Here is a 12,406-nt window from a genome sequence, read left to right as displayed (position 1 = left end):
AAATATTTTTAGTAAAGCATGCATTATAAAACAATAAAAAACACGATTTATTTACATATCTCATGGTCTTGGGCTTCTATGCATGGAATTATATGCACGAGGTGCAGGTTTGATCCCAACACAGACAAAGACCAACGTGACAGTGGCACAGTCAAATGTCTTTCACAGCATCACTTAATGGTAAGGTGGTACGTTCGATTCCCGGCACGTATTACCTTATCCAAATCACTTGCACGCGTGCGTATTACAAAGCAATAATTGCTTACAAAAAACGGTAAAAGTCAACGTCGTGGGTAAATTGGCACATTCGAGAATGATTCAAGGGTGTCTTAGACCACGTTAAAGGTCTAAACACTGAGACCGATAAGAACTATAATAAGTCTAGTTCACACAACGTCATCTAGTTTCAAACTAAGCGAAGCTTATATTACGAGTACTAGACGACTGATAAACATACTAATTACTAAATACTTAGATGGTATAGAGAAATAAATAACACCCAGACATCGCACAAATGATCGTGCTCATCATACAAACATTTGTCCGTGGTGGGAATCGAACCCACGACTTTCTGTCTCAACGTCAACCACGCGAGGCTCGGGCCAGCAGCTGCAGGGCGCGCGTACCTTGATGAGCGGCACGGGCGCGTTAGCGTGGTGGCGCGCGGCGGCCGCGTCCTCCAGCAGGATGTTCTGCGGGCAGTCCGCCACCGCGAAGCGGTACAGCGACGCGGGCGGCAGCTTCAGCGGGTGCCGCCGCTCCAGGTCCAGCAGGATGCTGCGGGGGAGGGGGGATAGGTGTTGGTTTAGTTTTGAGTTTCGATCACTAGTTTTTATTTGAAGGCGGCTGCCGGCTATTGTTTTAATGGGTTAAGACAATATTTTTATCTCTACTCGTGGTTGAAACTCGCCAAATACAAACAGTAGTTAAGCAGTGCAATACTTCATATACACTAAGTATTTTGGTAGTTTGTGACAATAGGTGTCTGACATAATACGTAGCATACGTGGCGTACGTGACGTACGTGGCACTCGTATTACCTGTCGAGGAATCGGTCGAGCATGGGCTTGGTGTTGAGCATGACGAGGTCGCACATCCAGTGTCGCTTCTCGGCGCAGGACGCGCACGCCAGCAGCACGGCCGGGCCCACGCGTGGGCACAACTCCACCATATGCCGGCCCTCTGCAACGGTGGGATATAGAATACTCTGTTATAATGTGAGAAACACTAAGGGACACACAAGGGAAACACGCGCGCACTAAGGGATCCTTGCCAATACCTATATGACCAGCAAAATATCATAAATATAATAAAGTAATAGTTGTAAGTGTAAATTTGAACTAACTATAAAGGGTTTATGAAAAACTGATGAACAGACAGGCATTAGAACCTTAGTAGGGATTCGTTTAACATTTAAGGTAAGGAACAATTTAAAACCACGTTCAGATGATATCTATCAAGGCAAGCTCTAGTCGAAACGGACCAGTCACGGTAAAAGGTCCTTATTGTGAGGCAAATGTGTTGTCTTGTGACACTTGGGAGTGAATTAAATTGGTTTTGTTTCAGACCAAAACTTTGACAGCCGTTCATTCGAACAAGTTTTAGCAAAACGTAATAAGTGTGTAGGATAAATCTGAACTGTCGGTCAACGACCTTGTCATGATCTAAGGTAAATGACTTCAGTCAAAATGTTAGGTTAGTAAATGATATTTTTTTTTGGCAAAGTGAATAAAATGATTGTCATATGGGGTCCGAGTGCAGCAGTGAGGTGTGAGAAAAGCTGTGTATGATCTGTATGTATGGTGTGTTGTTTGAAACGATGACGTCAGATATGTACCTATATAGGGCGCAAATGGCCCGAAATTACAACAGACGAACAGCTTCAGAACTGAGAGGCCTTTCCCCTACAGAGGCTATGTATGTGTGTATGTATGGTGCGTGCGTACCGTCGGTGTCGGGCCTGTCGACGAGCTCGAGCTTGCGGATGTGGAGCTTCTCCTTGAGCTTGAGCTGCTGCGCGCCGCCGCCGCCGCCGCCGCCCGCGCCGCTGGTCGCCACCTGCGGGGGGCTGGCTACAGGCGGACCGGCACTAGTGCGGGGAGACACGAGAACACCCCTCCGCCTCTCCCCGGGCGGGGGAAGTCAATGAGGATATCCCCAAGCAAAAAGAATGGCCCACCAAGGATGCAGGACATGATATTTTGATACTTCTTCAATTATTTTAGTTTAGACGAAAAAATATTTTTTACTTCAGAACAAAAAAAAAGGACCCATCAAAAATTATTTCGTTAAACTAATTTATATTCGTAACAGTCGTGTTTCTAATCATGCCGTCGAGGTTCACTGACTAGGAGTTCAAATATCTCGAATACAATTAGTCACATAATAATTTTTTTAATCGAATTTTGAGTGTTTTACAGTTCACTTTGACGTCGCTTATAATAAACTAGCTGTTGCCCGCGACTTCGTCCACGTGAACGATTGTATCTTCGCTCCTATTAGTCGCAGCGTGATGTTATATAGCCTATAGCCTTCCTTGATAAAAGGTCTATTCAACACAAAAAGAATTTTTCAATTCGAACCAGTAGATCCTGAGATTAGCGCGTTCAAACAAACAAACAAACAAACAAACAAACTCTTCAGCTTTATATATTAGTATAGATATAGATTGTAACATTAACTCAGTAGATATACCACGCGACTACCCCAAGATGTCACACAATATAAATTTGTACTCTCGTTCAGTGACCTCATTAGCGCAGTTGTGACTGAGTCTTTGGTCTATGTAATACAAATATATTAGGGGCTATATCTTACTATGCTAGTGATAGGCTTGCAGAGCAGCAGCAGCCCGTCGAACAGGTAGGCGCGCCGCTCGGCGATGCGCTTGCCCGGACCCAGCTTGGAGAGCGTGTCCTCTGCAACAGGCGGACACACGTTATTATACATGCTGGATACTGGGACCTGAGGAACCAAGCAACTGCTGAGTCTAATCATCATCATCCATAGAATGTATCCTCCCACTGCTGGGCATAGGCCTCCCCTTCTAGTGTTAATTTCTACGGTCCTTTGCTAGCCTCATCCAGACTCGACCCGAGACCTTTACTATATCATCTCTACATCTTGCTCCCGGACGACCGACGCTTCTTTAGCCTTGTCTTGGCCACCATTCTGTCACCGGTACAGTCCACTTGCCATCACTTAGGCGGGGTAGCCCTCGCGGACACCCGCCCCCCGGGCGACTCTCACTGAGTAAGCCTGCCCCTGGCCGAGTGGCCTGCCCAGCGGCACTGCCACGTACCCCGGATGAACTCGTTGCAGCACTGTCCGATGTCCCGGCTGTCCCAGTTGTCCACGATGCGCGCCAGCTCGTTGCACTTCTCGATGGCGAGCTGGCGCCGCGCGCGGGACGCCATGCGGAGCGTCGCGTCACTGCAACAAGTATGTTCATACACATAGCTGTCGTCAGCGCTCACGCACAGCCGCGCTTATTTATATTGTCTGTTTGTAGCAGTATTTATTCCTTTTCGTGACACTCAAGTTGAATCTTATATTTTCATAAAAATTTTGAACAAAAAGTTAAATTTAGATCACAAAATTTGAAACAGCTGACGCATTTTACATGTAGCCGATCATATCAGATCATATATACATATACAATTTAAATTCTAGTTCAATTGGGAACCAGAAATTGAGACAAACTTTCATTCAAGATGTAACTACAGACAAACTAACAGGTGAAACCTAAATAGAAATTTGTAAGAACTACTTACATTTTGGGCCCGTTCCCCAACGCCTTGATTAACAGCTTCTTGATCGGATGTAGATTGCATTCCACCTGAGAACAAACATTATTCTTATATATCTCAATATTAGACGGAAGGGGTCTTGTGACCCCATAGGGAACAAGATTAGTAACCCCCATCGGTCTGTTAGGCAGGTAATCCCGATAAAATAATGATACTAAGGGTCGCCTGTTGGTCTAGTGGTTAGTGGTCCCGACAGTTATGCAAGAGGTTGTGGGTTCTTTAACGACCCAAGAAGAAAATAATTTTGTATGTCTAGCGAGTGTTTCGACGCGAAACGCCACCTAGTGGGCCAAAGGGAAAGACTATGCTCGGTGTCACTCTGAATCAGGAATGAGGTGATCTGGCAGGGAACCAAGGCAAAAGATATAGCCCACCGGATTAGCAAGCTGAAGTGGCGAGAGGCTGTCCATGTATGCCGGAAAAGCGGTAACCGTTGGGGAAAACGATTTCTCGAGAGGAGACCGCGTCATGATGGTGATGATCTGCGCAAGATGGCAGGAGCTGGAGGTAAGGCGCTGAAGATTAGGGAGGCCTATGTCCAGCAGTGGGCGAATATGGGCTGATGATGATAATCTTTAACTAATGAATCAGCAAACGCAGTATAGGACACGGCGGAGGACGGGGCTTATGGCGCAACTTAGGGGAGGACTTAGGGAGGATCACTGTCCAACAGTGGACCTCGATACAGTGGATTGATAATCTTTAAGTATAGGGTTAAATGGAATATGGTTAATGGTTAACTAAAGCATACCAAAGGATAGAAAACTCCAACATTATCGTAGCACCGAAAATCTCGTAGCCGCTACGTATACGGCGTAGACTACGGCGTAGTCTATAACCAGAGATCGCTAATAATGTTAGTTATGACCCCAATGTTAGCTACAGCCCCACCATTAGTACTATGGGGTAAGTCTGTTTCAACCTTTAGCGTCACATACACCAGTTGTTATTTATAATATTAGTAATACCCCCAGTGTTAGTAAAAGCCTCATTAGCAATAGTGGGGGCAACTTTGCTGTAGCCCCCAGGGGGTCTGTATTGCCCCCATGACTGACCTGTTTAAAGCTCTCCCTGTCTTCGGAGGCGGGCGTAATCTGTAATAACGCCAGCAAATTGTTTATGGTATAGATATAGAAGCGACCCGTAGACAGGCAGTATCAACTGCTGACCAGAAGTCATGTTATTTCAATATAATGTATTTGCCCAACGTCAAGGCAATATTTCATTAAGAGCCCATGACGCTTTTGACCTCAATAAGTGGGATTTTATGGTATATGACTGTATTGTGAGGTGTCTTATGATCTAACAAAGCAGATTTTCACTTAGTTGGGTCTTATGGTATATGACATCCTTCAGACAATGCTTTTACAGATTAACTGTTCCCATGGGGATATCCCCTCCAATAGCGAATATAATGTTCCGCATCACACTGAAATAGACCTATTGGTGTGTGATCTCATTTAATGTGGATCCTAGGGTTCATTATTTTAGGCTCGAGATAGACGGACCGCATTTCAAATGCAATCCAACTCGCCAAACGTGTCGTCCGATTGCAGTTCAATAGCAGTTAGCGGACAATCAGACCGCACGTTTGATTTGCTGCACTGTAATTTGCAGTTGGATCGCGACCCGTCTGCCTAGAGCCTCATGGTCCTGAGAGGCTGACCTGCTTGAAGCTCTCGCGGTCCTCGTTGGCGGGCGCGATCTGCAGCAGCGCCAGCACGTAGTTGTGGTACAGGAACACGTGGGCCACCGGCGCCAGCAGCAGCTTCGGCAGGTAGTACTTCACGGCCAGCCGGAACCCGTGGCCCGCCGTGTCCAGCCGCTCCGACAGCTGCGTGAGAAAACAATCCGCGTGTCGCGATATTACAAACACTCAAGTCACATGCTGCAAGACACCCAGACCCAGGACAAGCATTCACTGGCTGTACCAGTCGGCTAGCCTGTATAACAGTGCAGTGGGCTGACCTCGGGGTCGTCGACGATGTTCTGCAGCGCCTGGCGCGAGTCGCGGCGCGTCACGATGTTGGCGTAGCGCACGTACGCGCGGAACTCCTCCACCTCCGCCAGCTCTGAGGGGGACAGACACAACTCACTTTGTTATATCATGCATTTATTGTAAAAAGGAATATTTAAATAAAGTATCATTAATCTGACAAATAGATTAACCGTCTAAGGCCGTTTCTTTAATCGCCAGACAACTTTTATCCGACGAATAAGTTTGACGTTTTGACAGCTTTTGTATAAAAAATATGTCAAACAGCCATATTTATTCCTCAGATAGAAGTTTTCTGGCGATTGAAAAGTCGGGCGTAATTAAATAATGCCATAACGAAAAAAAAATGAAAACAAGTTTTTGAAAAATATCAAAAAGTTTGGATTCCAATTAAACTTGATTTCGTACTTTAAATTATTTTTTTTGGGTTTTAAACTATGTATATCTTGTATGTTTACAAACCACCATTCTATTAGGTCCACTACCTGTAAATACAGTGTTTGTTTTAATGCACAAAAGCGTGTTACCTTCAAAGCAGCTCCCTATGTAGGGCGTGGGCGAGTCCTGCGACATCTCCATGGCGTCCTCCAGGTTGCCGAGCAGCGTCACCGTCAGCTCGTATATGTCCACGATGTTACCGAATATCAGGGATATCGCCTGGAACAATCATTATATACATTAGTATCATTTAAAGTGCCTATGATGCAATTATTTGTTTTTTTTTTATTATATTTAATCAAGAGACGATATTTGGTAGCATACATATGTATAAAGATTTATATTAAATGCATGAGACATGCAAATAATAATTGCACTATAACGACTCCCACACTAAGAATTTTAATCCTTGCGTCGCGGGAGTTTGGGACAACTATTCATAATTACATAAACATTTATCCTACGCGGGGACCGAACCCACGACATGTCGCACACAGTGAGATTGGAATGTGTACCCTCAACCATTCGGCTATCCTGATTGATGGACGAGCTGTATTGTAAGACATATTGGATGGTCTCACCCGGCTGTCCTTGTCGAGGATCTTCTCGAGCTCGTCCTTGAAGACGCGGATGATGAGGTTGAGGTCGCGCAGGAAGTGCTTCTCGTCGGCCAGCAGGTCCCGCACCAGCTCGGCGTAGGACAGCGAGGCGCGCCGCCCGCGCCGCTCCGCGCTGGCCGACGACTCCGACGACGTGTGCTCCGACTCCTGGTAGAACATGTCCATCAGCACCTGCGGGGAGGTCAGAACAGACATATTCAAATCTCAAGTCATTTACACACTGCTAAGGAGTATGCCATCTTCGTCAGCCTGCTGCGCCTGAGGGGAGGCCAGACCAGAACAGTTGTAGTCACATTACAAGTGTTTTAGACACTACTAAAGAGTATGCCGTCTTCGTCAGCCTGCTGATATGGAGCTGAAATGAAACGGCTGAATGGATTCTAATGATTAATATGAGAAAAGTAACAGCTATAAACCAATAGCTATGCGCAGACAAATGATTTTAATCCTTATCAAATGATGCAACGATTTACTCGCGAGTATTTATCGGGATTCCCCACTAGTTTCGGCAGCAGAGTCACGAGTCGAACTTTTCCACTTGCACCCCGCCGCGTCAGCTCATGATCAAGAACTCCGATCAGGTCCGAAACTAGTCAGACATCATCTTTTATTAATGAACCATAATGAAGACAGTCACTACCCACCTTGTCGGCGCACATGGCGGTCTTGATGTCGCGGCAGGTGATGGTCTCGTAGCCGGACTTCTGCGAGATCTTCTTGACGTAGTTGCCGGCGAGGCGCAGGATGTCGCCCGACATGTACTCCAGCACCGCCGTGATGTACGCCGACACCGACACGTCGATCTTGTACATGAGCACCTCCTGACACAGACAATATTATAGTCCATCAACATTACCGACAAATGGAAAGCAAGCTCGTGCAATGAGAAACATATTTGAAAAGAGACTGTCAGAGACAGTAATTACTGTAACGTTTTGAGTTCCTGGAAAACAGCAAAAATTAACATTAAAAATGTTTGAAGCCTAATTTAAAATTTTAAAAAAATACAGAGCAACATTTTTGGGAAATGGATCCTAAAATCAAAAGCTTATATTCGATATAAACCTTTTTTTTTTTCAAAAAATAGACACAAAATCCTATTTGAAAAAAGACCTTTGCCAATCAGTAAGATCTTTATACCTATAGTACTTTTTATATGTGTTTTACTCTTTGTATGCACATCAATAAATAAATAAATAAGTAATATCAACTAGCAGCCAGGGCTACCTTCTGCAGCAGCTGATGCAGCTTGTCGTGCGGCAGTACGGGCTTGCGGCGCTTGGTGGTGGTGATCTCGCGCGCCTCGGTGATGGCCCAGCGGTCCAGCGGCGTCGGGAACGTGCGCTGGACTCGTTCCTCCACATCCTACTCACCACGATACACATTAGATACATATAGGCAGACCAATAGCCAGGCGGACATACCCGCAAAGCTATAGTCGAATAATTTTTAATCCTTGTGTCGCGGGGTTTTTTCAAATATACAAATCACGTGTTCAATAACATCCAGACTCAGAACAAGCATTCGTGGATCACACAAATGCATGTCGTACGCGGGGATCGAACCTGCGACGAGCACAGTGGGTTTGGCGTGGTTACCTTAACCACTCGGCTATCCGTGCAGTCATTCAAACCAACTTGGAGTAGCGATCTAATGTTAATAATGTTATCAGCATCGTTAGAGGTTGATCGAGAGTAGTTTCAACTTGTGAAGACGAATTAGAAATAATGCTGAGGTTAAGTGCAGGTTTTGGTTAAGTGCAGCGTCTTGCTTTCACATCTAAAAGGTGGTCAGCTCATGCAAGCAGCATGAATAAGAGTCAGATCAAATAAGTTCAACAAAAATAATAGGCCATCGGCTTTCATTTATCTCTCGATTAGTGGTACTCAGTAGCCAAATTAGAATAAAAGATGTGTTGAATTCGAGTATCCTTTTTTTAGCCGGGGAAATCCTCACGGACTTTCATCCCTGGGGAAGGCGAAGAGGTGTGCCCGACTCTTACCGGCTAAAACCACCGGAGTGTTTCACGCTCCCTTCGTACCTGAGACCTCGGGAACGCGAGAATTCGAGTATCCTATGTCAACTTACTTGGACTGTGAGTGGCGAGGGTACGGCGCACAGCAGCGACAGCAGCCGCAGACAGAGCGACTCGACGTACTGCAGCGCCGTCTCCTCCGCGCTCAGCGTCGGGTGGATGCCGTCCAGAACCTGCCACGACACGAGATCACTTATAACAAAGCTCCTACAATGCATTTATTTCTTTGGTTTGGGGGTTTCATAGATGTTTGAATCACAAATACAGGTGGAAAAAGACGCAAGGACTAGCTTTTGGGATGTCTTAAATACTCGTTCGGGGATCGGACTATTTGGATATATGCAGCCAAAGGGAGAAACTGTTATGAGTCCCGGGAATATTGCTGGCTTTATATTATTAGTCCTCCCATCCCTACCATGCCCAACTGATTGATCACACTCTTAGATTTCGATTTCTATTCCACATTCCTACATTTGGAATCCAGGTTAACTCATGATGTTTTCCTTCACAATTTATCGGTGGTTACTTAGAATTTTGAGTACAAGGAACTTCTTAGGAACAAGTAATTTTGAAATATTCACATCAGTACTTTGCCTGCGCCGCAATCGAACCTGCGCCCTAATGAATTTAGAAGATGTGATAAAGACTTTTCGGAATGAATCCCAATCTGGATTTATTGCTTTTATTTCAATCCTTCTTCAATGGTACTTTACCGAACGCAAAAAGGTCTCAGTAAAGAGAGAGATGAAACGGGTATGGAGTGGTACCCCGTTGTCGATTGCTATTATTTGCATGTGTTTATTATCCTTGAGGTTTTAGATGGGCCTGCATAGATAGAAGATCTCAGTCTGTCCATAGCCTGGAAACATGACTGACTATTTTCCAACAGACAAACTATTTCTAGGCAGTTTTGTTGGACTTTGAACCATTAAAATAATATATACTTTAAACAATAACTTAATAATATTATAGGATAAATAGTAACACACCAACACATTCAAGTGAGGGCGTATCTGCACCCTGCAACTTATTTAACAGAATAACACAGAATGCCATATTAAGATTCATAGTTTTGTATTGACTGCTGGAATTTAGATATGAAAAGCAATGACAGTCTGCGTGATGACCATAAGACAGCCAGGTCCAAGGTCATAGAAATAAATCCTGGCATGATATAATGTTTTTTTGAATTCATGTTCATTTGAACAATGCAATTATTAGCTAAAACATACCCAAACTCTCAACCATATTGATTAATTCATACAAAAAGCATACAATAAGATATAAGAAAGTTTATTATTGCTAAAGACGGAAGGAGGTTTGTTACAAAACTTTTTAATACTGAATAGATGACTCAAAAGATAATATACTTTTGAAGGAATTTACTCCCAAACTAAATGACTAGGGTTGAAACTATACAAATTGAAGATAAAAAATAATTAAATCCTACCAATGTAGCTTTTTAAAAGTTTAAAAGTTTTCTGTTAAGTATTATATAAGTCTACATGGATAGAGGAATCAGAAATTGTCCTTTTGTGTTGTGAGCTAATTAAATGTGGTGATCACTGGTCAAAACTTTTTGAATATGTGTGTCATAGAGTGAGAACTTTAGATTATGTTTTGATTGTATTTCTAATGTATTTGATGAGACGGCCAACTTCGCTCAGAACCATACCTAAACTTATTCAATACTCAATTAAACTGATTTTCATAAAACAGTAGTTCTACTCACAAATTTCATATCCCACAGGTGGGCAAAGACCTCCTAATTCTAGCAGGAATACTTATCATGTTGCTTATATAATTATATATTATTGTATCACAAAACACAGGCCACTAAATATTATGAAGCAAGGGTCAAAATTTAAAACTAATAAATATTTTAAAAGTATTGTTACCATTATGTATAAACCATATGTTTTTATACTAGTTTCAGGTATTTTTAAACCAATATACTACTGGACACCCAAATAAAAAGTCAAGGCTTAATTTACTGCACTATTCATTATTTTTGTATTTACATTGATGACATAAAATAATAGCTGTTTTCTATGCCAGTCAAGTATAATACTCAAGTTTTAAAGCATTGATAATGAGGCCATATTTTTGTTTACTTTTTACAAAAAAAAACATGAATGAGTTAAAAGAAATTTGAAATTTGAGATTTTATTTCCAATTTAATTTGTAAAAATATCTGATCTCTTCAGAATGTAAATTAAAAAAGTACAAATTAGTATTTTTTTCGGATTTAAAGTGATTTAGCATAATTAAATGCTGTAACATTCGTAACGCGACCGTTTTCGATCAGTCTTACGCTGGATTTGGCTGATAACGTATCAGAAACCTTGACTGAAATCACTGCTAATGCCAATACTCAAAAACTAGTTTACAAACATCTGGCCACCTGTATTCTCTACAAACTTACTCAATTTATTTAATATTAGTATATTGGACCAGTTGGAGCCTTTCTAAAGAGTTTTTTTCGGGTATTTTATAGACATTACACAAACAATAAGACTTGCCATCAAACTTCAGTTAGCATACCTTTCGAAGGGGGTTTAGTAACACTCCCCGCCACTTATCGACATTCTCAGGGTCCAGGAAGTCGTACCCTCGCGTCTCCTCCACTGTCGGTAACATTTTACCAATATGCCCCGCGCCGAAATCATGTAAACATTAATGTTATCACTCTGACAAAACATATACCACCATTTCTGGTTTCACTTAAACACTGCTGCTTCCTCACTCGTTTAGCAAGGTACGAACACACGTAAATAACTTTAAATAATTTATTTTATAAGTTTTACTGTAATATATCAAATGGCTAGATTGTTTTAATTGTAAAATATATTCCTTGGTTCATTTGGTCGGCTAAACGACGCCATTTTCAATTTATTTATCATTGGTCCGTTCTCGATGTTCGACAGCAATCCATAGACTTCAAGTCCAAGTCATTTTTTAATCGGCACATCACTATCTTGTCCACAACATCAAGTCATAAGTTTCTCAGCTAGAAGGATTCAACTTTTATTTCATAGGTGTAATTCTGGAGAAATTTAATTCTTACTAAATACATATTTTGACTAAAATGTAAGCACTTTACGACCGAACATATTGACAGATAACAGTTTTTTTTATTTAAAATCAATAATATATTTTTCTCATCTATACTAATATTGCAGACATTCATTTTAATGTAAAATGCTACTGTAAAATTTTATTTTGAAAAGAGTAACTTATGGAGTTTCTTGCCGGTTCTTCTCCATAAGAATGACACTTTGGAACCGTGCAACTAGAGTCAGTAATATAACGTTTTAAAAGTGCCTGAGATACGGCCTATTTGAAATAAAAACGTTTTGATTTTGATTTTAATAAAGAGGAAACCTTTGTATTTCTTTATGTTTGTATTGAATAGGCTCAAAAACTACTGGACCGATTTCAAGATTTCTTTTACCATTCCTTAGAGGGATTCTTCCGAATCCGTATAGGCTATATTTTATCCCGGAAA

At 42.3% G+C, this 12,406-nt stretch overlaps 1 protein-coding gene across 1 annotated transcript in view; it reads right to left on the bottom strand.

Moving 5' to 3' along the window:
* LOC113502709 (protein son of sevenless) overlaps positions 1-12,011 on the bottom strand; it is a 32,074-nt gene extending 20,063 nt beyond the window's left edge. Inside the window, exons 1-15 of the mRNA XM_026884361.1 lie at positions 11,443-12,011; positions 8,952-9,071; positions 8,091-8,228; positions 7,508-7,684; positions 6,825-7,034; positions 6,333-6,462; positions 5,778-5,881; positions 5,476-5,643; positions 4,865-4,903; positions 3,774-3,838; positions 3,302-3,432; positions 2,818-2,918; positions 1,947-2,058; positions 1,041-1,182; positions 627-777 (exon numbers count right to left, since the gene is read on the bottom strand). Of these exons, the coding sequence (XP_026740162.1) occupies positions 627-777; positions 1,041-1,182; positions 1,947-2,058; positions 2,818-2,918; positions 3,302-3,432; positions 3,774-3,838; positions 4,865-4,903; positions 5,476-5,643; positions 5,778-5,881; positions 6,333-6,462; positions 6,825-7,034; positions 7,508-7,684; positions 8,091-8,228; positions 8,952-9,071; positions 11,443-11,538 (1,884 nt within the window). The 5' untranslated portion in view covers positions 11,539-12,011. The remainder of the gene's footprint in view (positions 1-626; positions 778-1,040; positions 1,183-1,946; positions 2,059-2,817; positions 2,919-3,301; positions 3,433-3,773; positions 3,839-4,864; positions 4,904-5,475; positions 5,644-5,777; positions 5,882-6,332; positions 6,463-6,824; positions 7,035-7,507; positions 7,685-8,090; positions 8,229-8,951; positions 9,072-11,442) is intronic.
* Positions 12,012-12,406: the final 395 nt, after the last annotated feature.

Source organism: Trichoplusia ni, chromosome 17, assembly GCF_003590095.1.
Source record: "Trichoplusia ni isolate ovarian cell line Hi5 chromosome 17, tn1, whole genome shotgun sequence".
Classification (NCBI taxonomy): domain Eukaryota; kingdom Metazoa; phylum Arthropoda; class Insecta; order Lepidoptera; family Noctuidae; genus Trichoplusia; species Trichoplusia ni.
This window is presented reverse-complemented; position numbering and strand designations above follow the sequence as displayed.